The sequence below is a fragment of the Podarcis cretensis genome, assembly GCF_951804945.1.
Source record: "Podarcis cretensis genome assembly, chromosome: 4".
Lineage (NCBI taxonomy): Eukaryota > Metazoa > Chordata > Lepidosauria > Squamata > Lacertidae > Podarcis > Podarcis cretensis.
The window spans coordinates 7,006,186-7,033,864 of record NC_137173.1 but is presented as its reverse complement, the minus strand read 5'-3'; the positions used below and the strand labels follow the sequence as shown (position 1 = coordinate 7,033,864).

The 27,679-nt window shown below is 43.5% G+C and overlaps 1 protein-coding gene across 3 annotated transcripts in view; it reads right to left on the bottom strand.

Moving 5' to 3' along the window:
- The window catches only part of RAB6A (RAB6A, member RAS oncogene family), a 59,547-nt gene that overhangs the window by 10,749 nt on the left and 21,119 nt on the right, over positions 1–27,679 (bottom strand). Inside the window, exons 2-5 of one of the 3 annotated variants that reach the window (XM_079974207.1) lie at positions 13,467–13,525; positions 7,169–7,222; positions 4,818–4,931; positions 4,652–4,757 (exon numbers count right to left, since the gene is read on the bottom strand). In XM_079974207.1, coding sequence (XP_079830333.1) covers positions 4,652–4,757; positions 4,818–4,931; positions 7,169–7,222; positions 13,467–13,525 — 333 coding nt within the window. The remainder of the gene's footprint in view (positions 1–4,651; positions 4,758–4,817; positions 4,932–7,168; positions 7,223–13,466; positions 13,526–27,679) is intronic. The other 2 variants (XM_079974206.1, XM_079974205.1) reach the window with 2 other exon arrangements.

Below are 27,679 nucleotides of genomic sequence, written 5' to 3'. Positions count from 1 at the left end.
TCAAGGGCAATCAAAGGAAAATTTAAACATTTCAGTTTAGCATAGTATAATATAGCATCAAAATATTTTATTTATTTGCAGAATGTGGATAGGTATCTTTTCAAAATGAGAGCAAGAGCATCAAGTGATACTGCAAGCTCACGCCTCTTATTGCGTTTGTAGGCATACTTTCATATGAAAGAGGCTCGTTTACAATTATATTTTGGGAGTGATTCGTGTTCTTATGTAGCTGCATTGTTTTATACGTTCTGGATTTCCATGATCATATTACAAAGTGTGTTCTATGTTATAACTCAAGGACTGCTAGCGGATGTTTCTTTTTCTTTTCCAATGTATTTCTTATGGATTAAAAAAAAATGGCCTAGCGTGAGAAAATTTCTATCCTGAAAGTGAGTCCCAGAGAAAAAAGTTTGAGAGCCACTGCTCTAGACACTTCTAGATTGGATTATTGCAATGTACTTTCCATGGGGCTAGCCTTGAAGACTACTTCAAAATTTCTAATTTTTCAAAATGCCATTAATGGTTTCAAAATGGCTGGAGTTCTGTTTAGATCTCACATAATACCCATTTCAAAAGAACTGCGCTGGTTGTCAAGTTTGTCTCTGGGCTCAGTTCAGGGTGCTCACGTGAGAATTTAAAGCTCTAAATGACTCGGGTCCAAATATTGCAGAGACTGCTTCCTTCCCTACAGACCCTCTTGGGTGTTTGGCTCAGCGGAGGAGGCCCTTTTAGTAGTCTGCTATCCACAACAGCTGGGGGAAGGGAGGTGGCCTGTGAGCGGGCACCCCCAGCAGCAGCAGCAGCCCCTAAGCCGTGGAACTCTATTCCCACAATGGCGCTTCTGGCAACCTTACTATAAAGTTTTTGGTGAAGGCTGAATATTCACCACTTTGCCATGACCTTTGACACCTGGGGTCCCACACTATTTTTGTGATTGTAAGTTGTTTTAAATTGTTTTCAGTGCTGTGTTTAAAATGGTTGTACCTCTCCCTGTCACCTTAGGGAGAAGGGTGTGTAAGTTATTATTATTATTAGTAGTAGTGGTAGCAGCAGAAGTAATATTCTCAGCACATCCAGCGGAAGTGGGCCTGAAGTGACAGAAAACAACATGTATTATCTCCTAAAAAAGAGCTTCTTCAAACTGCATTACAGGGAACCTCTGTAAAAGGGGGGGGAGGGAAGACCTGCTAGCTCTTCCCACCACCCCAGGTCAAAGATGGATAACCTTAAATAAGAGAGAGAATGAATCAAATCTATTTACATGGAGCTTTCTTGGGACATAGGCTAAGAAAGCAAATAGGAGAAAAATAATACCATGTAGCCTTTCCATGTAGCTGTTTATCCACCTCATGGCTGAGGTGGATAAAAAAGGGGCAGGCTCAGCACTCTGCATCCTGGGCCATCCAACAGGGCAGGTGGCAAGTCAGGTTGGCATTCATATGGATGCACAGAGACTATAAACCATATCCTATTACTTACTTAAACTGCGACCTAAAAGGTAAAGGCACCCCTGACCATTAGGTCCAGTCGTGGCCGACTCTGGGGTTGCAGTGCTCATCTCGCTTTATTGGCTGAGGGAGCCGGCATACAGCTTCCGGGTCATGTGGCCAGCATGACTAAGCCACTTCTGGTGAACCAGAGCAGCACATGGAAACACCATTTACCTTCCGGCCGCAGTGGTACTTATTTATCTACTTGCACTGGTGTGCTTTCAAACTGCTAGGTTGGCAGGAGCTGGGACCGAGAAATGGGAGCCCACCCCGTCGCAGGGATTCGAACCGCCAACCTTCTGATCGGCAAGTCCTAGGCTCTGTGGTTTAACCCACAGCGCCACGTGCGTCCCTAAACTGCGACCTACTCTCCCATTAATACATGCTTGATTCACAGACTGTGGGCCCCCGATAAAAGGATGGTCACGGACCTCAGCTTTTAAAAAAATGAATTTGTCCTCCCAACTCCTTTATTTGTTAATTTGCACTGTTGAGAAAATTACTCCAGAATAGCTGAGCTATGGAGTTCATACAAATTAAACTGGGCAGAGAACAAAACCAGGAATATTTCTGTATGCTTGTTGTCTGCATGTTTCTTGGGGGCGGGGGGGTTAGAAATAACACCAGCCTTTCGGTGTTTCTCTCTGCAAAATTTGCATGTAGGTCTGGACAGAGAATGAAGCAAAATGTAGCACTGAACTTCATTTTATCTAACCTTTCTCCACCCAAAAAGACAGGAGAGAAGGGGGGCTTGAAAGTAGTCGGGTATGGAACAACATTATCACACCTGCACAGAATGACAATTGCACACGAGTGGTTGAAAGGAGGATGGCAACAGCCTTGCTGCTGCTCATGGATTTATCTTTCTCAGTCTTTTTTGGGGGACAGAGAGCTTGGTACATTTTTCTTCCACTTTCCTAGCAAACAGTGGCTGCTGAGGCAGCTCACAGCAGTTGAAATCCAACGCAAGCAACAGTTAAAACCCAAAACGAAAAGGTGCTGAGTCCTGGCAGGATATTTCTTGGCAATGATTGGGGGGGGGGGGAGTAGTCAGCTGCAGAGAGCCTGAACAATTCTTCACCTGACAAGAACTGAGTCCATTCCCCAGTTGTGAGCAAGAGAGGCGCTAAGTGTTAAAACTGCTTTCGCTGCAGAGATTTCATTGGCCTACTTCCACCCAGGGTTATCTGAGGCCGACTGCTTCCCTAGACTTAAAAACAGAGGAAGTTCACTCAGCTGACGTGGACTTAAACAGCAACTATTGAGCAAGGAATGACACGCATCCTCAAGAGTTTGGGGGCAGGGGGAGTGATTGCCTGAACAACAGTTTGCATCCTAAAATAAATTAATGGAAGAAATAGCTTCCCCCCACGCCCCACTAAAGCCCTTCTTGAGGGTTAGGAAGCGCACCTAAACAAATGAGTTGCGGGGCTTGGAAGAGAAGGAGATGGGGAGCTTTCGTTCCAATAAATTCCTTGCGTTAGCTTACATTAAAAATAATTAAGAAACATGAAGTGTTTGTTTTTAAAAATTTCAATAAAGTTTTTTTTTTTTGGGGGGTGCCTATCTAAGTATCTAAGCCAGTGTGCCTTGGATGGGCTCAGTTGATTTAGAGCGTGGTGCAGATAATGCCAAGGTTGCAGGTTCGATCCTATATGGGACAACTGCATACTCCTGCACTGCAGGGGGTTGGACTAGATCATGGGTAGGCAACCTAAGGCCCAGGGGCCGGATCCGGCCCAATCGCCTTCCAAATCCGGCCCGCGGATGGTCCAGGAATCAGCGTGTTTTTACAGGAGTAGAATGTGTGCTTTTATTTAAAATGCATCTCTGGGATATTTGTGGGGCATAGGAATTCATTCATCCCCCCCCCAAAAAAAGTATAGTCCAGCCCCCAACAAGGTCTGAGGGACAGTGGACCGGCCCCTTACTGAAAAAATTTGCTGATCCTTGGACTAGATAATCCTCAGGATCCCTTCCAACCCTACAATTTTATGATTCTATAATCAGAACCCAAAGCACATTTGTTGGATCCATTCAAGAGAAGCCTGGCTGGTTAAATAACATACATTTTGCTTTTTTTTACCCTTGAATGCCAACAATTCTGATTCCATCTGTTTGTTCCACACAGGATGATTTGAGATGAAGCTGCAAAAAGTTTGGTTCTCTTGCAACTTAAGTTGTTTTTGTTTTGTTTTTTTTAATTTAAAAAATGCTTTGCTTGTGTTTTTCGTTTGTCATGTGAAGGTTAAGTTTTTTTTGTTTTTGTTTTTAAATAGTTCTTAAAGATGTACATACCTCGGTTGGAAATGAAAGAGCAAAACTGATTAGGAAAGAAAGAAATGTGGCACATGAGGGGTGTGTGTCACAATCCTTGGAGCTCACACCCAGCTTTTAGGAGCAGCGGAGAAGCAAACAGCGAATGACTTCAGTGGAGAAGCTCAGTTTGAGAATTACAGTTTGCAGAAGCCAAACACACGACAGTGACACCCATAGAACAGCAGATAACTAAGATGGCGATGAGGTCAGCTTGCTTTTCAGGAATTCTGGGCACACAGGGTGGGGTAGGGGAAGAGAAGTGAAAAATGGAACAGAAAAGAGGTAGAGGTTTTGCTTCAAGGGTGAAAACCCTAGCACACCTTTGGGCAAACGTACCACGGTCCACTCAAGAAGAGAATCTTGCAGAGATAATGCTGCATATAGGAGACAGTGCTTAAAATTTAGAACATCAGGAGTGCCAGGGGTCTCGCTTGTGAAGCCTGGAAGAGCTCCTCTTTGAAGTCCCCAATGTGCACGTTAATTTTGTGTGGCCAGCAGTGAGGAAATGCTTTCTGCACGTGCTCAAAGACACTCTTCATCAATGCACATTGCAGGTGCGAGTTCCGGCTAGCTGCAAGGTTCGGCTCAAGTGAATCCAATTCAAAACATGTCCCTACACACAAGACGTTTGGGAAAAAAATATAAAGTCTCCCACTTGAAGCTCCAAGCCAGAAAATTTTCATGCCACAATGAGGAACAAGCAGGTGAAGGTGGTATGGCATGCACAGCTAGGCTTGAAGATGTGTGTGTGTGCATAGATGCGAGAGAGAAAGAGAAAGAGGGAGGGAGGGAGGGGGAGCAGAGAGTACCAGAAATGCAGAAATTCCCCCCCCCCCACTCACTTGTGATATCATAAACAACAACTGCAACAGTGGAGTCACGAATGTAGCTAGGAATCAAGCTCCTGAATCGCTCTTGACCTGCTGTGTCCCACAATTGCAACCGTACCTAACAGAAATCAAGTCAAAACAAGCAAGAAAAAAAACAAAGTCAAAGCCAGAGCAAAATATACCTACTTGTGATATCGTAAACTACTACAGCAGCGGCAGAGTCACGGATGTAACTGGGAATGAGGCTACGGAAACGTTCCTGACCCGCAGTATCCCACAGCTGCAACCTGATCTGTGGGATGGGAGAAAATTAAAAAAAAAAGCCAAACTGCCACTAAAAATGAATCAATTTTTGATTGCTTTTTTTTCTTTAAGAACAAAAAAAGCGAAGTAAAAATGATATAAAACTCATGCATGGAAGGAACCGCTTTAGGGTTGCGAGCGGAAGCAGAAGGGCGGGACTTTTCAGCGGCCCGCCCATTCTGGCAGACAGGGAACAGATTGCGCAGCTGCCAATCATCAGAGGGCAGCGCCAATCTGCAGCTTTCCTTCACAGGCAGTAGAAGTTGGGTGTCTTGCTGCAGCTTGCAGGGGAAGGTTTAGAAGCATTCCCTCCACAGAGGGACCCTCTCTTGTGCCAAGGGCACGGTGGGCGAAATATCAGACCAAATTGGATCTTTCATGAGGAACCAGGGGCTGTCAACAATCAGCTGAGCAGTGATCAAATGGGTTTCATCAGCAAAGCCAATCGCCAGCCAGCGGCCATGTAGAGAGAATCATTTTGGTTAAAAGGAGCGTGTCAAAACACAAACAAACCAGCATTCATGGCGGGCATTCACATAAAGCGATCTGACAATACCCCAGAAAGGACACATCGGGGCTTGGGACAGTGAGAAGCCTAGGATCATCGGGGGCACCCACACTGCTGGACGCTGGTCTAGTACTACAAGTAAATTCCATTTAGATTCCATGAACATCATCTCTGCCAATACATTTCCTAATACACCAGCCTGGGGGAAAGCAACTGCCATGTTAAGAGATGGAACCAAGAGGTGGCAAACAGTGGGGTTGCCTTTTAACTTTGTAGTATCTGAGAGCAGGCAAGCTCCCCTGCTTTTTGGTTAAAACTTTTTGTTCTCGTGGGTCCTTGGGTATCGGGAGAGTATCACTGCTGTTTCATTCTCAGATGTGAGAGGCAATTTTGTGCTGGTCGAAGTACTGTTTAACAAACTTCGTTATTAAGTTATGTGTCTGGCATTATTTATTATGCACGGCATCCTGCATCCTTTGGGTGAAGGAACAAGAAATAGGTGATATAAACCAACCAACTTGTGAAGCCCAAATCAGCTCGTCTTGTGTTGTATCTGCCTTCTGTTTCCCACTTGAAAGGGGCATGGGTCTGAAGGCACAAAATGTAGCATCTTTGGCTCCATCACAGAAGATGGGTTATAATGAGATAACTAAAGAGGCAATATATATCTGCTGCCTCAGTGTTGTTGCAAGGATTAAAAACAATGTACAATAAAATTAAAAACTGGAGTGTTTGTGTGCTTTCAAAGGGACAGCATCCTTTTGTGACAGCCAAATTCGAGCTTCTAAATCAGGCATCCAGCCCCTCTCTTTTATGGCTGTCTGTGATGGTTAGGACCTGTGTTAGGAGGGTGAAGGAACCGCTTTTTAACAGTTCATGTTTTGATATTATGCTTTGAGGCTCTTGAATATAGCAGCCAAAAAGCTTAAGAAATAAATAATAACAATAAAATGTTGTTATTGCTTACAAGCAGCTCTGATTGCTTGGATTGAAGAAACAGCAGCAGATATTGCAAATAAAGAAAAGCAGATGTAGGGAGCAATGGAGGACCACTTTCCCATTCTGTTCAGTGACAGACCTGGAAAATGCAAACGTCTGCATCCTTCTGGCTCAGCAGTGGGGAAGCTGTAGGGCTTCCAAATGTTGCTGGATTACAACTCCCATCATCCCTGGACATGGACATGCTACCCAATGATGGGAACTGGAGGCCAACATCTGGAGGTCACGGGTTCCCCTCCCTGTCTCAGCCCAAGAACAGACTATCCAATAAAGAAAAACCACCTTACTTATTCTGCATCTCTAATTATGGTAGTAAGGCAGCTTTTGCTCACTGTGTTAATTGCTAGCTGGCTTAAATGAGTTTATCTGCAAAGCAAACAAAAAGCCAATCTGTAGAAAAATGCCCCATAAAATCTACAAGTGTTCCACTGAGATCTAGGTTTGTGTTTTCACATAAAGTCTGTTCTACAGCAGTGTGATCTAATTGTAAGCCCCCAAATGCACGTTGAACCATACATTTTTCAAGCCAGTGTAGACATGCCATCTGGCATTCTGAAGAGTTTGCACTGACAGGGAGAGAGGTAGCATCTCCAGCCATGACCCAATTCAGACATGGTTGGAACGCCAGGCTGCTCTCGCATTTGGACCTAAGTTCCATTTAGACTGCGAATGTGCTCCCTGGACTAGAGTAGTCCAGTTACTACAAAAGTCTTACTCACTGTGCGATCTTCCAGGTACATGGTTTTTGATAAGAAGTCAATGCCAATAGTTGCCTGCAAAACAAAGTTTTCATCAGTGAGCAAATACGTTACTTTTTCTTAGGTTGCTTAGGTCATGTTCCCAAAAACCAAAGATCTACCCTGCCATTTGGAAAGGACAAAAATACCTCATATATTGGCCGCAATGCCAAGGCCACTTATTCCTACAATATTGAACAATGGGGGTGGGGGGGACTCATTTCTGATCTCAAGTAAATGGCCAGCAATAATCTACAGGGATGCAATCACAATAATCCATGGATCATGAAATTTACCCAATGGCAGGATCCATTGGAACTGCTCAAAAAAGACCTGAACTTCCTTTAAAAAGCATGATCAAACATGCACATGCAACAAGGGAGGGCAAACAGTTATAAAGGATTTCCCAAAGGGGAGTGTCCCCAAAAGTGAAGATCCTCCTATGTTTTTCTGCCTCCACAAAAACAATTTCAAAGGTCACAGCACAAGTAGTGTGTTATGTGCCATTGAGGAGATGGATGTGATGTGGCCCCTGCTCAGAGTATTTAGCAGAATAGAACTAGCAAGGGAGAAGTGAAGGAAACCATGTGGTAGTAAAGCTGGAGCGCTTTGGGAAAGCTATAATGAAGAAGGTAATTTTAGACCTGAGAGAGGGAAGAAGAAGAAGAGTTTGGATTTGATATCCCGCTTTATCACTACCCAAAGGAGTCTCAAAGCGGCTAACATTCTCCTTTCCCTTCCTCCCCCACAACAAACACTCTGTGAGGTGAGTGGGGCTGAGAGACTTCAAAGAAGTGTGACTGGCCCAAGGTCACCCAGCAGCTGCATGTGGAGGAGCGGGGAATCGAACCAGTTCACCAGATTGCAAGACTACCGCTCTTAACCACTACACCACACTGGCTCTCTGGGAGAAGGTGGTGGAAAGGAAAGAAAGGAGCAGCAGGAAAGAAAGGAGCACACTGGGAAGGTGGTGGGAGGAAAGAAAGGAGCAGCAGGCAATGCTAGAGAAGATTGAACGTTTCTTTCAGACATATTGGCTTTCGTGCCAACACCCTATCTGGGAAAGGAAAGGTATCTTCCCCACTGAAAATCAGCTTGGGAGGGGTGGGTGGCGGGGAGACCAATGCAACAGGATTCACCTTCTTTCATAGCAACTTTGGGTGCTAATTATTCACGCCATTCCATTTTAGGTTTTCCAGATGGGCCATGGAAGCTTCTTGAACACACTTAAAAGTCTGGTCATTTCCAGCTAATTTCATTTCCAGCATTTCATTACGGAAGTTCTAAACACATCCAAAGCTCCACCTATTTGCCAAATCCAGCTGAACAAACACCTGTTCCAAAATGGGTGTATCTACATCACAAACTTTTAAACTACTTTAACAAGTCAAACCCTCTTCCAGAGAAGCCTGGGAACTATACTTCTGCATGGGATCCAACAGAATTCTCAGCAACCTCTCCAAATGACAATTCTCATGAATCTCTGATACGTTATTTGCCCAGATACGTCTCCAAGACTGCTGCTGAAGAAGACAAGCCAACAAAGAGTAGTCAATATAGCTATAGCAACTGTTTTTCTTTTGTATGCTCAACAAGTCTGCTTAAAGATTTGAACAGAATCCCAGGCACATGGGTTCCCCATGATATGACTGACTGCTAATCTGCCCTTTCTCATGACTTTAATATATCCTTGTGTCTCCACCAAACACCACTGCAGCATTCCATTCTGCCAAATGTGGTATCTCTTTGGAATTAAGCAAATGAAGGATGGGATTCACTAAAAATATACACAGTGGTCAAAATGATATGGCCCCGCATGGCTTTCTAGACAAATAGACATTTCTATGCTTGCCAAAGCAGCAAAATTTGGTCTTCGACAAGGAGTATATGTGTGTTTGCAGAGATTCATATATAAAAATTTGAGACTATTTACAAGCATGGAAAAAACCTGCACACACTGTTAGCAATTAAAAATGGAGCCTTTTGCTCGCCGTGGTATGAGAAGCCTCCTCTACAAAATGTGCCATTTCATCTCCTTCAGTTTTTCTGACACTCAGTAGGAAATGCTGCACTGATTTGCAAGTCTGTTCTGATGTTCTCCTGAAGGCAGTTTATTAATAATAACTGGCAGGCAACAGCTAAAGTCCTGCACAGCAGCTAGCAGGCACATGCACCACATACACACACAGCAAATTTAAAATACAATCTTCTTAATTTTTCTAGTGACTGACAACAGTATGAGGGTTTTTCTGTCTAGGTGCTGAGCAACACTGATTTGCTTGCTGTCTTATTTCCACCACCAAACCCTAGATAGCCCCAGGCTTGTGAGAAGCCTTTCAGACATAGCTTTTTATCAGGAAGGAGTAGCTAAGCTAGAAGAATCTCCCAAGGGGGAAATGAAGGAGAACAACAAACAGAAGCCCATTCCCACCTGGTCTAGACAAGCAAGAACAGCACCCAATCCCAGCTTCTGATATAAAGGTCAGACCTTTATCGTATCCACTGAGCACTAATTGCCTCTGATGAAAACTGAAAAGAAACAGTGACCATTTCCTGGACTCCAAGTTAACTTTCATATCTGTCAAAGCAAGGGGCATTTCTGCACAGTTAATAACATCATCTGTCCATCTGTTCCCTTTTCCATGTAATAAGATCTTAAGTTCCAAGGCATGGCAAGTCTTAAGGTTTTAAGTTGAGGTTGGATGTCCCCCTGAAAGAGTTTGCAACTTATGAGGCAGTCTGCTCTGCCATGGAACATCTCGTACCGTAAGCAAGAGTTTCTCAAGTTTTGTCTAAAGCCCTTTTCTTGTAATTCGGACCCACTGGTTTAGAGCCTACCCAAAGCAACAGAAAGCAAATTTGTGCCATCATCTAAGCGATAGCCACTTAAAATCTGAAGATGGCTATTGCCTCTTAATAGTCTCTTGAACACAGCTCATTAAATAATTTTGCCCTTTAAGCCATTAATATGCTAGCCACGGAAACTGGGATCTTTTCCCATGAAGGTGAAGAGAAGGTGAGACAAACATCTGCTTGACTGAATATCCTAAGGCATGGGGATTGGCCTAAAATCATATATTGCTCTAAGACTCCAAGTATTCTATGGGACCAACATAGCAAAACGGACATGATTGCTTCCTGCATGAATTCTGACAAGTCACCTGTCCTTTTTTAACAACATAATTCTCACCTCATCATCTTCTTGGTGGCAGCACCCCAATTATAGAACACTCCCATGAGATATTTGATTAGCACCCAGATTAAAAGTCTTCAGGTATAAGATAAATTCATTTTTATTTATACAGGCCTTTGGGTCTTAGAAGGAGGTACCTCCCAAAATTACTAGGGCTGTAAGTGACTGTTGCTGCTGATCTGTATAAATTTCACTGTAATTTCATGGTTTAATTATTGTTTTATTACTATATTGTTTGCTTTCGGTAATTTTATATCGATAGCCACCCTGTTTGAAGGAAGAGAACAATATTAAAAAATACATAAAATAAACCCATCCCTCATTTGAGAAGTGCAGAAATGCAAACCACCTATTCTCCCTACTAGTGGCTTAGTTTTTAAAATTCATAATCACAGCATTCACATTTCAACCCTTATGGCTATTAAAATCATTTAAGTAGTGAAGGCTTAGAAGCCACAGGGAAGGCCTCAGTACCTGCCTATACAGTTCCTGAACTGTCTCCCCTGATTGCTTTTCTCCACTATGGCTAGAAATAGATGCTCCCCTATTCTATATTTCATCTTCACTAAGCATTCTCTGAAGATCTCGTATTTGGTAGCAGTGAAAGTTTTTTACAAATTATGCAAATTCAGGTGAAGTTTGCGCAATTCATTATGCGCACACAACAGGAGCTCCCCCTTGGCTAAAGGAGGTCTTCCCTCTCCTTAGATAGGGCTGGCAATTATGGTTGCAGAGCTCTCTGAGCATGTGCTGTACAGGCATGAGCTAATGTTAAGACTCGAATCAGAGGGACAAAGACAGTTAAGGGAGCCTTACAAGTAACTGTTCTGCAGATGCTTCTCTACTTTCACACTGCCGCTCTCTCCCTGCCACGCCACCCCAGCTACCAAAGATACTGCTGCCTGTCTCAATCTCTCCTTTCCCCACCCCTATTAAAGGGAGGGGGGCCAGACAGACAGTGTGCTTCACTAGATTAGCAGACAGGAAAAGCAAGTGGTGGACGGGCACACAAATCCAACAGAACTGCTCTGTAACCATTCAGAGCAGAAAACATAACTAGGGTGCTGCTGGAAGGATGGGCAGATGCAATTCAGGGCCAAATTATACTCGCCCAATGCAAATCAAGGCAAAGTGAAATACAGGGTAGAGTCTGTCCAGCAGAGATGCCTTGCAGTTTCAGGCTTTTAGTCATTCACTTTACAATTGGTTCGTTCATTATACCAAGATTCCTTTCCATGGAGATAGCCCTGTTATTATAAAGCGCTGAGGGTCAAAGATCGAAGCCAAAATCTAGGGCACGTGTTCCACAGAGAAAAAGCAGACTGAAAGGGGACCATGAGAAAGACAGATGATTACATAAAAGAACTGCTTCAACGGCTCTGTAATTACAGTGGCCGGAAATGGAAAAGATGTTTCCTCCACTGGGAGGATTGAGGCGTCTCCAAGTCGTCCCGTGCCACGAAAGCTTTGCCAAAGCTGCTGACCCAACAGGAATTTCTATTTGGCCATTAGGTCAAGTGTTGCTCACGTTGCAGGAAAGACTAATTCGTAACTGGAAGGAAATACGTTAAGAACTACCCTTACAAATTATTTTAAATTAGGGGGAAAGCACCCCCAAAGTGTGTTTAGCAAGCAGCTCATATGCAGAGGGACTTCTTAAGCTCTGCATGTGGGGTTTCCTTGATGACTTGAGATGTATTTGGAGATGGGATTCTCAGGAGCACTTTGCTGCCCAATACTTACAATGCATGCAATTGCTCTCTTAGTGCTGTCTGGGCTCAATCCTAGAAGCTAGATTCACTCAACTGCAGGTTGCAGAGAGTATTTCCTCACCAAGAACAACCAACAATATCAAGTGTACGAAGCCCGAATACCACAAGCTAGCCCTACATAGAAAGTAAAGGTAAACGTAAAGGGACCCCTGAACATTAGGTCCAGTCTCGGACGACTCTGGGGTTGCGGCGCTCATCTCGCTTTATTGGCCGAGGGAGCCAGCATACAGCTTCCGGGTCATGTGGCCAGCATGACGAAGCCGCTTCTGGAGAACCAGAGCAGTGCACGGAAACACTGTTTACCTTCCTGCCGGAGCGGTACCTATTTATCTACTTGCACTTTGACGTGCTTTCGAACTGCTAGGTTGGCAGGAGAAGGGACCGAGTAATGGGAGCTCACCCTGTCGCGGGGATCCAAACCGCCAACCTTCTGATCGGCAAGCCCTAGGCTCTGTGGTTTAACCCACAGTGCTACTCGCATCCCACACATAGATAGTAGGCATGTGAATTTGCTATGTGTGTATCCTGCACCCCATGGGACGCAGGTGGCGCTGTGGGTTAAAGCCTCAGCGCCTAGGACTTGCCGATCGAAAGGTCGGCGGTTCGAATCCCTGCGGCGGGGTGCGCTCCCGCTGCTCGGTCCCAGCGCCTGCCAACCTAGCAGTTCGAAAGCACCTCCGGGTGCAAGTAGATAAATAGGGACCGCTTACCAGCGGGAAGGTAAACGGCGTTTCCGTGTGCGGCTCTGGCTCGCCAGAGCAGCGATGTCACGCTGGCCACGTGACCCGGAATTGTCTCCAGACAGCGCTGGCCCCTGGCCTCTTGAGTGAGATGGGCGCACAACCCCAGAGTCTGTCAAGACTGGCCCGTACGGGCAGGGGTACCTTTACCTTTTTTATCCTGCACCCCATAGTCACCTTTGACTGGACTTAACCATCCAGGGGTCCTTTACCTTTCCGGATTTATTTATTTATAAGGCAAATCAACATGATCTGGGTAAATTCTTATGTCTGAGCTGGATCAAGCTGTTAACAAGGTATCTCATGGCAGATCAGGGACTCCCTAAGCTTCCAAGTGGCTTTGGTTATCCAAACAAAATGTACGGCCATTTTTTCCTCCCCCTTTGAAAAAGGAAACCAATCTCCCAGCGCACAAATTAATATTATTTTTAAAAGCAAGTGGAAGGGGTCTACTGTCTCCCAGCTGTACAGTGTTAAAATCACATGAAAGTCTCTATTATTGGGAACCCGCACTTGAGAAATCCCTGCATTATATAAGTTGACATTTGTAAATCATGAAACAAATACTGTCTTACCTGGTAGGTGTTGTCAAAGCTGTCATACATGAACCTGGTGATCAAAGAGGTCTTCCCCACTGGAAGACAAAATTGAGAGAGTATTAGTCACATCCAAAAAATATGCATTCCAGGTGTTACACTTAAGTTGTAGCAGAAGATTGCCATATAATCAAACCCACAAAGAGGAAAATCGTCCAGTACAGATAGCATTTGAGAGTGAAGATGCTTCAGGAGGGGGAGGCAACACCAGATCAGAGCAAGAGACTACAAAAAGTTACTAGCTTTACTCTTTTTTTACCATCTTGTGGTTGCCTAGAACCTCAAAGGCATAGGGTTTTTAGATGCTGTTTTCGGGGGGGGGGGGGAACAATCTTTGACATATTCTATAGAAATATTTATATACAGCCCCACTCATAAAATCTCAAGGTGGTGCACAATATAAAATATCATAAACCAGACAAAATATGCTGTTATCTACTCAGTACATCCAACAGGGGGAAATATATAACAAGATCTTAAATTATAAGCTCTTACATTAGGATTGTTATAAAAGACTATCATTTGCAAAACCTTTAAAGTACATTTCATCCAAGTTTTCCAAGATTTTGATCTGCGAGTTTCATGAAGCTCATTTCAGCCTACATAATGACTATTTGTGTGGATCATACTGGACACACTTCCCTGTAAGGTGACAAAAGGATCTCTTTCATATAAATGTCTTCAAGCACTGGGATCTCACCATTTTAATTCAGTGAGGACTGTTAATGTGCAAGATTGCTGAAGTGATAGCACAATGAAGTACCTTTCCAGAGATTATAAGAATCAACAATAGCCGCTTCCCGCTGTGTCTGTAATTAAAGAGAAGCAGCGGGCTCCGTTCTTAATATGAGCAGATTTACATAATGCAAGAACGCCCACTCAAAAGTTCGAGTACAGTATTCAGAGGAATAGGACCTCAGGATTCGGTGACACAATACATTCCTATGTTCAAAGCACTCCACCCTTTGTAACAGAATACCAGCCAGTAGAGCAAACAAGTAATGGAATCTGCACTGTTACTAGTATTTACTCTCACTGTATTAGAAGGGCATTATAGCCTATCAGGACCCAAGAGGAGTGTACTGGATCAGGCCAGCGGCCCATCTATGTCACATTCAATCTCACCTTCTGTGGGAGGAAATTCAATATATGAATCCCTGTGGACCCACGTGTGTGGGTGAACAACAAAAGAATTGGTGGGGTGCTTGAGAGAGCCCCAGTGGCAAAGTATTAAACTCATAACAATAAGCGGAATAAGGAATACAGGTTGCTAAACCTTTTTATGCCGTTGAGCTTCTAGTTCTCTTGCAATCAGCAGACCACACACTGTTAAGTTTAAAACGTTTCACTTGCAGACTCAAGGCATCAGTCAGGCATTGATCCATGCAGCAACACAGGTAGTACAGGCAGAAAACAACCCTTGGGTAGAAAAACCAGTGCTCAAAGTTTGGGAGCAAGCTTTTACATGCTATCCTTCGTTGGTTACATGTTGTGGGAAAGAGGGAGGGAGAAAGGAAGTGGAATGGCTTCACTTCCTCCCTCTCCAAAGGAGAGGGTTGTGCCTAGCTGAGTCTGTCTAGCAATACAGCTCTATTTTCCTCTATCCCTCCATGCACTAACTAGCAGTCCTGTAAAGTTACGTTTGCCTGCAATCTCTCACACCCAACGGGTACGCAGGAACACCATTCAACCTTTGTTATATGCTATCATTAACCTAATGCAGCAGTGGCATTCTGTGCCTAGGGACTGTAATCAACAGTAGGCCAGGCCAAGAATTTCCAGGCCTGATCACCAGCATAGCCAGATGGAGCTGGGAAAAGGTGGCTTTCTAAGTGCCTGGAATTGCTGGATCAGTGGTTTTCCAACATCCTACCATCAGGGAATCAATGTAAGAAAAGGGCTCGTATATGCAGGAATCCTTGCATAGCTGCCATGAAACCAATGTATGTTGCAGCAGGGCATTCTGGGAGTGATCTTGTGACCACACTGTGAGAAGTGAGGTTACAGGGAAACAGGCAGAGGGTCTTCTTGGTAGTGGCACCCACCTGTGGAACGCCCATCAGATGTCAAGGAGATAAGTAACTATACAGAAGGAATCTGGATGGTGTCAGTGCTTGTTTCTGGATATTCTGGAAGCCACTCAGAGTGGCTGGGGCAACCCACTCAGATGGGTGGGGTACAAATAATAATAAAATAAAGTAAAATAAAAATAATAAGACGCTCTCTGAAAGCAAAAGTTCCTGAAAACTTAATGGATGCCAAGATTGTGGATTCTAGTGAATACTGTTGATGAAATCAGAGAGGCAGCCCTTCTCCCTCCTTGGGGAAAAGCCCCCAAGAGCCGCACACACGCTCCACATGGCTCCTTAAAGGGAGCGCTGAGCAGAGCCTCCCGCCTGCATTCACTCCATAAGACACACACACATTTCCCCTTACTTTTTAGGAGGGGAAAGTGTGTCTTATAGAGCGAAAAATACGGTGAATACTCTGGGGTGGGTTCAGCTAAGAAGAATTCTAAAAGCCTCGTGCTAACCACTTTCATTAGAGGCTACCCAGCAAGTTTTAATGCTGAGGGCTTATCTACACAACGTTTGCCCCGCTCTTTCCAGGCGCAGATGTAGGCTTCAAAGCTCTTTAGTGCTCAATTGGAACAAATTTGGGTTTTCTGCAGTTTGCCATTTGCTCCAATGGAGTTCTGAAGAGCGGGTTTTTGCAGGAAAACTCCGGAGCAAAAAAAGGGGGAGAGGGTGTCTGGATACAGAGGTTTAAAGTGCATACCATGCCTGGTAAGGTAAATGTGGATAAGCCCGGAATGGAAATTTAAACCTGGTTCCCAGCTCTGCCTCAGTCTCAAAGCAGCCAATGCATACACAACAGGATAGCCTATGGAACAGCTTTTTCACATCAGCTAAGCACATCAAGTACTGAGTGGAAAGTTCAATGTCTAAATATCAGACATTTAAGAGTATATTTCTGAAAGCTAGCAAGGAAATCTAAAGCAGCTATTTCTAGTGTGAGCAGCTGCTCACATGGATTCAAGCAGCCAGGAACATCATGTACTGCTAGGAGAGCAGGAGGGGAGTCTACTGCCTCAGTCGTCGTTCAGTGGCTTGTAATGGTGAGCTTTTAGGCAAATGCTCACACAAAATGGTGACATCTCATAATTCTGCACGCCAGTCAAATTAAAATGTAAAGAAATGTGGCAATTAGCCAGTGGCTTGAGGAAAAGAAAGGTCCTGTCTTGGCAAGGAGTTTGGCTGCATTGCCCTTCAAACAGCTCTAGGACAGAACATAGGCAAGCTTTTAGGGTTAGCATTTATCTACATGGCTATACTATTATAACTTTAGTTCAGCCGTTTGAAAGCATTCTTTTTGCCAATGATGACTCTGGTGTTTGAAAGCTAAAATGCAAGTCTTGCAACTATTTCTCTGGCTACCTCCACATAACTGATTGAGGAGTTTGAACTGCATGCTTTGTGCAAGGAATTGATGCATGGATGGGGAAAAGGCAAAGATGCAATCCTGCTTTGACTGGGCTGAACAGTTGAAAATTTATTTTTAAATGTATTGACAGCTTTCCAAAAGTTCAAAGCTGAGTGCTGGACTATATGGAACTGGCGGAAATGACTGGCAGAATCCGAGACCAAGGTGAAGAGTCGGTGGAAGAAGATTGGAAAAAATTTAAAGTTTATCTACAGAAACATTGCAAAATTAAGGAATGTTAGAAGGATGTTGGAATGAAGTAATGTGGTTTTAGCAGAAATGATATAAAGGATTAGGTAAAAATGGATTTGTTAATTGGTGAAAAACGAGAATGTAAAATTACAGTATATTAAGATAAATTAATAGGATAAAAACAAAGCTGGAAAGGATTTGCTGAAATATCTAATTGAACTAGAATACAAAAAAGGGAGGTGTGAGGAGGTCAAGGAAATAAGCAAAGGAAAGAAAGTTATGTAAAAGTTTGATTTGTGTCTTTTTTTTAAATTGCTTGTATTTTTTCTGTCTTTATTATTTTTTGTTTTTTCTTTTTTCTCTGTGTAATCTTTAAAAGTTGAATAAATATTATTTTTAAATAATAATAAAAAAGTTCAAAGCTGAGTGGAATAGGCACCTTAAACAGAACCTCAGTAGACAAAATGAGTAACCTTAAACTGAAAGAGTAATAAAATAAAATTAGAGGGCAATAGGATGCCCCAACATGAAATCACACTAAGAGCTAAACTGGCATTGAACCAAAGCCCAAGTAGCCATTCCCCACACTGCATATTAAAAACAAACACACAACAATACATACTATTTTGTACTCAAATAAGGGCAAGAACCTCTATATTTTGCTTTTTCAGTTCTCATTCCAACAAAGTAAAGTAAGAATAGGTTCATCACTCAAATCAATCTTGATCCCTGAATCAATTGGCCGGTGCCAGCCAAGCGCTGGGTGCAACTGCAAAGGGACCTGCATTGCAGCTTCTAAGTTGCTTGTCTCGCTAGTTACAATGAGCAAATACCTATGATTTGCCAGTGCCTGCTGACAAGAGCCCACTCAGAAAGCATGGACAAGAGCTCTGCTCATCATCTCTGTGGGCTTAATTTGATCCATTAGCACTACAACCCGTTCTCGACACCAGGCTTCTGCTCTGGAACACAGGTAAAAGAGTTTCTTTGCATATGTATGTACAAAGTGCTGTTCCTCACCAATAACTACAGTGGTGCCTCGCAAGACGAAAAGAATCCGTTCCGTGAGTCTCTTCGTCTTGCGGTTTTTTCGTCTTGCAAAGCAAGCCCACTAGCGGCTTAGCGGATTAGCGCTATTAGCGGCTTAGCAGATCAGCTGATAAGCGGCTTAGCGGCTTAGCGGATCAGATGATAAGCGGCTTAGTGGCTTAGCGGATCAGCTGATAAGCGGCTTAGCGGATCAGCTGATAAGCAGTTTAGCGGCTTAGCGGCTTAGAAAAAGGGGGGGAGGGAAAAAAACCCGCAGGAACTCGCAAGACATTTTCGTCTTGCGAAGCAAGCCCATAGGAAATTCGTTTTGCGAAGCACCTCCAAAACGGAAAACCCTTTCGTCTAGCGGGTTTTCCGTCTTGCGAGGCATTCGTCCTGCGGGGCACCACTGTAATCACTACTAAGCCCCACACATCTATTACAGAGGACTTCCACCATGCTTGTGATATACAGGCTTGAACTGCAGCACTTCCCACCGGTGATTCTTGGTAATCTGCTCACCTGCTTCTAATCACTGGTGTTCAAGTTCGCTGTTACATTAAGAATAAGCAACTATCAGTGGATTCATTTGATCAGCCTGCTATCCAAAAGTGAGATACCGCATTGGCCCGAATATAAGCTGCACCCACAAATAAGCTGCACCTTTAAAATTCAGTGTCTTGGGGGAGGCTTGGGAGCTGCGGATGGGACGGGGGCCATTGCCCCATGCTCCCGGGATGCTTTTTTTTTGGGGGGGGGAGCTGTGCCGCTTTGCCAGAGGCCTTCCCCCCTCTTCCCTCAGTCGGCGTAGGGGAAGTTTGGGAGTGGCGGGCAGGCTGCGCACCATTGCCCTGCACTGCTCTCTGGGGGGGGGGGAGCCATGCTGCTTTGCCAGCAGCACCCCCCCCCGATGGCTATGGGGAGGCTTGGGAGCGGTGGGCAGGCGGCACACCATTGCCCTGCACTCCCGGGCTGGGGGGGGGGGAGAGAGCTGCACCACTTTGCCAGCGGTGTAAGGTCATGAATAAAAGCCACACTTTAACTTTTCACGATCAGAATTTGGAAAAAAAGTGCAGTTTATATTCAGGCCAATACAGTACTGAGTTTTACAAAACAGTGACAGCCCTGTCCATAACCATGCTGTGTTAAAATGTACTGGAGAGTACTGGGGAGTAACAATAATGAATAATGAATAATAGCAACAACCACCACCCTTAGAGTGAATCTTACAGGGCAGGTTGCAACATTAAAACACATAGTTGGACCTTTCATGGTTCCGCAAACATATATGAAGATAACAAGGAGATAAGCACCAGTCCCATTAACATCTCTTCTGGTTTGCTGAATTATTCTACATTTGAACCAAAATGAGACACCAAAGGTACACAAGTGTTTATGAGAGGTTGGGTTAACACTCACTTGCCTGAAATGCATGTTCTGCTTCTTTCATAACAGTTCCACTGCTGTTCTTGCCTTTCGGGCACACAAACACTAACCTCTTTCCACATTGGTCAAAATTCTGTATCTGACATATTGTTTCTCCCTACTTTATTTGTAGGCAGCAAATTGCCTGACATTGGGACTAATTTACAGTGGTTCCAATTAACATGCTCTTATTTGCTGCTCCTGTAACTGTCCATTCAACAGCATACTGCCTCAGCACTCTGGAAAAGGAATCCTTGTTGTAATTGCAAGTCACTGCCATAATTGCTCTGGACTGCAAGATCAGGAATTTGAGGGAGTGGGAGAAAAGAGCAAAAGTAAAACTTGAGGAGGGGGGAAATGAAATTTATCTGCACAAATAGTCTTGCTCTTTCTGTTCTTTAACTGGTGCTTTGGCCAATCTTACATTAAGGTTTTGAAAATTGGCCTTTTAATCACTTCCTTGGAAAATTAGTCCCACTGTGAGGCAATTTGCTGCCTACAAATAAAGCTGTAAATTATTATTTTTTATCAGCCAGAAGAAGAAGCTCCTCAAAGTTGGGTCGCTGCAAATGCTTTTCAGTGCTCCAATCCCTTCACATTTCATTAGATTCTCTTATTTTGGATTCACAATGACTCTGCACTTTAGAGAAGGGCTACATGTAAGGAAAGTGCCTGTACAGCCCATAGGCTGCAGATAGATTCCTAGTGTGTGTTTTTTTAAAAAAACATTTTAGTTCTCAGGACTGTTAACACAGAGGAAGAGGAAAAGCTATTAGCATCCTGCTATTGATTGCCGAATTCCCCACCAATGTTTCTTAAAATGGCACCAAGGGCAATTTCCCAGATTAAAACTGGAGACACACTTTCTGTTCCACTCAAAAAGGCATTTTCCCCTTGATCAACTCCTTGACCCCCACCTGAAGCATTCTTGCAAATGAAGGAACATACCAGTTAGTATTGTCTCCTACCCTCCACTTTTACTTCATCAGACCATGCTTTCTGAGCACTGATGATCTTCTGAGCTTCTACAACTCTCTCTCAAGTAATCATTGGTGCAGCATTTGTGTGTCATTTTTTAAAACACACACACAAATGTATAGAATGGGAGTTCTCCTTGGTGCTGAAATTGGGGGTGGGGTTGCACTGGACAGACATCCTCAGAGTGTAAACAGTGGACGCTCTGGTTGCGAACCTGATCCGTGCTGGATGCACGTTGACAACCAGCGTCTGCACACACATCTAGGGAGTTTGTGGGATTTTGGAGTAGTATTTTGTATATTATGGATACCATCCCTGTACCATGTCCCTTTGTTGTTAGGAGGAGGTTTTCAAAGGTTGTCAGGGGCCTAGTTGCTACTGATTTTACTACTGGATTGTTTAAGAGGGCATGTAATTGGTGATGTGTTAACCAGGGCATTTGGGTGTCTTCTAGTTTGTCTTGTATTTCTTGTGTTGCCAAAGGTTTGTTATTTTTATAGAAATCTATTAGGCGATATAAGCCTTTGGTTTGCCAGGTTTTAATCTGGAGGTTTTGTGCTGCGTGGTGGAATAATGGGTGGTACGCCAGGGGAATTAGTGGGGATGGGGTTGGGGATAGTTTGCCTATTACTGTTTTCCATGCTTTGAGCGTGGTCTGTGTGTACCTGTTAAGTGTTGTGGGAATTTTCCTTAGTTTGTTTGGGAGGAGAGGGTATGCTGTGGTGCAGGTATTTTCAATTGTGTCCTTCTCTAGGTGTATCCATTGTTTTGTCTTATCTTCTAGTATATATGGGATTATATGGCGTATTTGGTTGGCAATGTAATATATTTCTATGTTGGGGAGGTGCAGGTATTTGGGGCTTATTTTTGTTTTTTTGTGTGTGAGAAGATAAAGAAGTGTAGTTTTCTCTGCCATCTGCGGAGTTGGGTTTGGGGAATCCAGATTGGGAGGGTTTGGAATAGGTAGGTTAGTTTTGGGAGGGTGATCATTTTGATCATGGCTGAGAGAGTGAAATTCATGTTGTTCCATCTTTTTAGGTCTTTGTTTATTTGGCGCCACAGGGGCTTGTAGTTGTGGAGGTATAATTTATTGAGGTTTCTGGTTATTTGTACTCCTAGGTATCTGAACTTGGTGTGGCAAAGTTTTATCTTGATGACATTAGTGAGTTCTTTTTGGGTGTGAGGAGGGGTGTTGAAGCACATAGCTTCTGACTTTGCAGATGACCTAATGGTCACAACACCAGACCCCTTAAACACCGCAACCTCCCTAATGAGAAAACTCAACACATTTGCAATGGTGTTGGGCCTACAAGTAAATTTTGCAAAGAGCCCTAATTTATATGTTCTGCCTTTTATTTCCACTCCCTTGATGTCTGTGGCTGCTCGGATTCGGATTGCTAAGGGTTCCAGAGCCAGGATAAATAAGAAGGTAGACAGTGGGCATCCTTGTTTTGTGCCTCTTTGGATTGCTGTGGTATTAGAGTCCATATTGTTAGTTCTGCATTTTGCTGAGGCTTGGGAGTATATTTGTTTGAGGATTTGTAGGAAGTTGGGGCCAAATTTCATGCTAGTTAGTACATGCCCCTGTTTTTGTAAGTTAAACAGCTTAGACAGATATGGTGAGACATGCTAGAGTCACAGCAAGAAATGAATATTTAAGAGTACAGAGGATACTGTGACTTGTATATAAAGTGGGTGAGATAATATGGAAACTCACAATAAAATTCAGTTAGATGGAAGAATGTTTAAAATTCTCTAGAATCATCATCCAGATGCAGCAACTGATGGCTAAATTTCCAAAAAAAAACAAAACAAAAAAACCCTGCAAACACAAAGCGAGTCTGTAGCTCTCAAAAGGGCCCGGGTGCTTTCAACTGCAAAGCTAAGAGTCTCAAACATTAGTACACTAAGCAGCCCTCTCCACTGGCATGCGAAGACAAAGCCCTTTAAAAAAGTAGTAGTAACAGGCCATGAGCTAAGTATACAAGACTAAAGGGATGACGGAAGCCCGCATGAATATTTATGACTGTCTGGTGTAAAAGAAGCAGAAATGGAAGCTAGAGTAGAGTGAAATGGCATGAAATAATGAGGAATGACACCCAGCTAGTAGGAGAGCATCCTCAGAAGAGAGAAGATTCTGCATACTCTGGCTCCACTGGATGAGGGGGGTGGGGATGGGGAATCAAGCCTAAATTAGCCCCATTCTCAGCAGCACACAAATATCAACACCAACATTATCAAGGGTAATGGAAGTAGACTCTTGATAACTGGATCACATCAAATGCAAAATACATGCAGAATTTTGCAGATGTCATCACTGAAGATCCAACACCCCACACAATTAGTTTCATAGCCTCTTCCACTTCTCCTCAAGAGAAAGTGGGGAAATGCTCGTTTATTATGTCGTCTGGAAAGCAAGAAGTTGCTGAATGAATGCTTGTACGCTACAGGGACTTCCCAACCATGAAGTCCTTGTTGGTGGAGGCTGTACATTGGGAGTTCAGGGCAGAGTCGTGCTCCTGTTCCCCCTTCCTCCATAAAAGCAAATGATACAAATCATTTACAGTGGTGCCCCGCAAGACGAACGCCTCGCAAGACGGAAAGCCCGCTAGACGAAAGGGTTTTCCGTTTTGGAGGCGCTTCGCAAAACGAATTTCCCTATGGGCTTGCTTCGCAAGACGAAAATGTCTTGCGAGTTCCTGCGGGGTTTTTCCCCTTTTTTTCCCCTTTTCCTAAGCCCTAAGCTGCTTATCAGCTGATCCGCTGATAAGCCGCCTATCAGCTGATCCGCTAAAAGCTGCTAAACCGCTAATAGCGCTAATCCGCTAAGCTGTCAATGGGCTTGCTTCGCAAGACGAAAAAACCGCTATACGAAGAGCCTCACGGAACGGATTAATTTCGTCTTGCGAGGCACCACTGTACAGTGGTACCTCAGGTTAAATACTTAATTCGTTCTGGAGGTCCGTACTTAACCTGAAACTGTTCTTAAGCTGAGGTACCACTTTAGCTCATGGGGCCTGCTGCTGCCACCGCGCCGCCGGAGCACAATTCCTGTTCTCATCCTGAAGCAAAGTTCTTAACCCGAGGTAATATTTCTGGGTTAGCGGAGTCTGTAACCTGAAGCGTATGTAACCTGAAGCGTATGTAACCCGAGGTAAAACTGTATATGGAAGGAGGAAAGGGATGTTTGTCAGGCCAAGTTTAAAAACACCTGGTGGCTGGGACAAGAGGCAGGCATTGCTCTAGTTCAACTCTGATACTATATCCCATTTACTTAGTTCCACTGAATTTCAGCAGGAAGCACTGAGAACAGAACCTGCTCCTACAAGCATATTCTTATCCCCAGTTTCTAGACCCAAAGTATGATGAGCCCAGGCTGCCAGATGCTAATGAAATAGCATAACCCATATTCTCCATACTCCAAATGGAAGACATCAATGTTTTCAAATCTATTGTCTAGCCTTATGAGAATTTCCTTCCTGTCTTTATCTGGGAATAACTTGTGCACATTTTCAATGCAAATGGATTTCAAAGCAATACTGAAATCTTTGGTCTCTGACTTTACATCAGCAACCTATGCAGTCTTCTGTACAGTGGAGAGCTTACAAAAAACAACAACAACCAGATAAGCCAGGAAAGGCAGCAGATCCTATTCTCCCATCACAATTTGTCTGCCTCCAAGTGCAAACTGGAGGGCTTAGTTCCAGTCAGTCTGACAGGCAATATCTAAAGTAAACAAGATTTTTCATGCCTACTTGCTGGCTGCTGGTGCATTCCTAAGTGCTCTCCTAGCTTAAGAAAAGCAGCAAGTTTATCACCTCTACAAGAGCCAGATGTCAAGCAAGTAGTACAAGTAGTACCTGTGGAACGCCCTCCCATCAGATGTCAAAGAGATAAAGAATTACCTGACATTCAGAAGACATCTTAAGGCAGCCCTGTTCAGGGAAATTTTTAATATGTAATGCTGTACTGTTTTTAACACTGATTGGGAGCCGCCCAGAGTGGCTGGGGAAACTCAGCCAGATGGGCGGGGTATAAATAATAATAAAGTATTATTATTATTATTATTATTATTATTATTATTATCAGATCACATGTTTAGAGAAAAGATGATTGGGAGAAGATGCGGTGTGAGTTTTAGAGATTCTTGTGCTGTGTTGTGATCTTTTGGAATTTTCATCTATTATCCTAGCCAGGAATGCATATATTCTGCACCCAAAAGTGTCAAAAACCTAGCGTCCCACTGGGGAAAGGTCCCCCCACCCCAAATTTCAAAATTATGCACTCAATTGTATTTTTAGGTTTCATATTTCCTTCTTTTAGTAAACTGCCCTGTGTATAAAATTTAAGGGCAACAGACATACTTACTGAAATATTAAAAGCTGCTTAATTTGCGCATCTTTTTCACAATCCATAGTTTATATCTCAATTATCTTTTTTTTAAAGAAACAACCCCCCCCCAAAAAAAAAAAAATGATAGAAGGAAAGTTTGTAACAGCGTTTTTTTAAAAAAGAGATTGTGGGGTGTGGGTGGGGAGTTCAGGAAATAACAAGCCAATTAGCTCAATGTCCATTCCAGGTCAATTAGTTAAAATCATTATTAAAGATATTATTAAAGACATATAGAGCGTCTCCAACAGGACCATGGGTATAGCCAAGGGAGGGGCAGCTGCCCCCCACAAATCAATTAAAATATATAGCAAACTGAGGTTCTGCCCCCCCCCAACAAAATGTCTGCCCTCCTAACAAAAATCCTGGCTGCACGACTGTGGAATGAGTTGTAGTCCAAAACATCTGGAAGCACTAGGGGAATGCAACAGTAGTCCAATTTGGATGCAACCAGGGCATATTAATTAAGTTCTAAGTATTAGCAGATGGCAAGATAAAATATATTGACAAAAGGCTCCTGGGAGGTTGCATCCCAGCTGTCCTTGCATCCATTGGTCAGAGAAGGAGAAGCTGCAGGGACTGCCAGCTACGCTAGAAATGTAGAGTACTTTGTCAGATCAGTAATACTGCTTATATTAAGTAGCTTTAAAATATAAACCCAGAGCAGACCCCAAGGAGCACAACTAGCTTTGTAGGTGGGGAAAAATCTTATCTGGAGATGTTAGATAGGCTTGCTATTCTGCTCAGTGTCAATGTGTATTTCTTTTTTTCAAAGTGCTTTTTCCCTTTTCTTCTTGATGGTGCTATTATTTGAGAGATTATACCTCAGACATTTGTTGCAGTTCTTTGTCAAGTTGATGGGGTTTTTTTGTACTATGCTTTTCAAAAATCAAATAAAAATAATATCAGATAATCTTTGCCTGAAGATTTACAGTCCTGTTCTCTAATCTCCAGGCAGTGCTTGTTATATTTGAAGCACTTGGAAAGCGATAAATAGTTCAAACTGAATTTTATTTAATTCCACATCTCATTATTGGTAATACCACTTGAGATTTTAGTGCAAGAGTAGTCAGATCACAGAAACACACAGCAGCAGGCACTAGTAGTATGGAAAAGTAAGTATTTCTAAACCTTTTTAATATAATAGGTAAGGTACCGTATTTTTCGCTCCATAAGACGCACCAGACCAAGACGCACCTAGTTTTTGGAGGAGGAAAACAAGAAAAAAAATATTCTGAATCTCAGAAGCCAGAACAGCAAGAGGGATCGCTGTGCAGTGAAAGCATCAATCCCTCTTGCTGTTCTGGCTTCTGGGATAGCTGCGCAGCCTGCATTCGCTCCATAAGACGCACACACATTTCCCCTTACTTTTTAGGAGGGAAAATGAGTCTTATAGAGCAAAAAATACAGTAAGTCACTCCTGCCCCCTGAAGACTATTAACAATGTGATAAGCTATTTCAAGTGGCAAAATATTTGAGGGTGCATTTTTTTTTCCACAGCCTGAAGATTACATCTATTATCTTTTCCCCAAAGATAAGAGGAAGCGCTAATCAGCAATTACAAACAACAAATGCCAGACACAAAGGCTCCAGAACCCCTCTGAGCTGCACCTGCCATTGCATCCTTAAGCACTATTTCAGCAGCAATCCACACCTAAAGATGCAATCAAGTACATAAGCAAGAGCATTCCCACCCCAGCATTTAGGGACAAATGTGTAGCTCTCTGGAAAAAGTATCAACAGGGGGCTCATCCCCATGCTCAAGTCTGGACATTGATGTTAACATTAAAAAAATGTTGTCTGTTTGAAATTGGGATACAGAAGGTTAAGCAACCAAGAGTTAACTGTCCTCCTTTAAAAAAGAAAATACATCAAAATAATAGAAACTGACCAGAAATAACCAAACCAAGTCGGATTCCTTTCAGGAGATTCCCTTTACAATATTCTTGTAAATACCAAGCAAGAGGCATTTTTACAGCTTGAAATACAAATTTTAAAGGTATTTTAAGTATGCAGGGTAGGCAGATTTCAGGATACATTATAACCCTAGCAAAGTAACAGTTAAATCTGAGATCCAACTATTGGTTGACATTTGTATGATTACTTAGTGTAATCTCTTTCACTAAACTTCTTGTCATTTATAAGCAACCTTTAGAGGATTACATTGTGGTGCGCAATCCCTTAGGCTGTGGAGGACCTTGAGCAAGAGACCCTAGGGAAGCAAAGAACTTTCCGAAAAGGCAGCCCCATGGATCTCCACCACTGCCAAAGGAAGAAAGACTACAAAATTAGCCAGGTAACACTTGGCTCCAGAAAGTAGCAACTGATATAGGTTGCCGGGGGTGTGTGTGTGCAGGCATCTTGCTAAGAAGCGTGTCTTGTGAACATCCACGTGGCAGAAAGAAAGCAATTCCAATTAGATTCTGCAGTGAAATATGCAATATCTATCATTAAGTGCAAGTAAGAGACGCGGGTGGCACTGTGGGTAAAAGCCTCAGCGCCTAGGGCTTGCCGATCGAAAGGTCGGCGGTTCAAATCCCCGCAGCGGGGTGCGCTCCCGTTGCTCAGTCCCGGCGCCTGCCAACCTAGCAGTTCGAAAGCACCCCCGGGTGCAAGTATATAAATAGGGACCGCTTACTAGCGGGAAGGTAAACGGCGTTTCCGTGTGCGGCTCTAGCTCGCCAGAGCAGCGATGT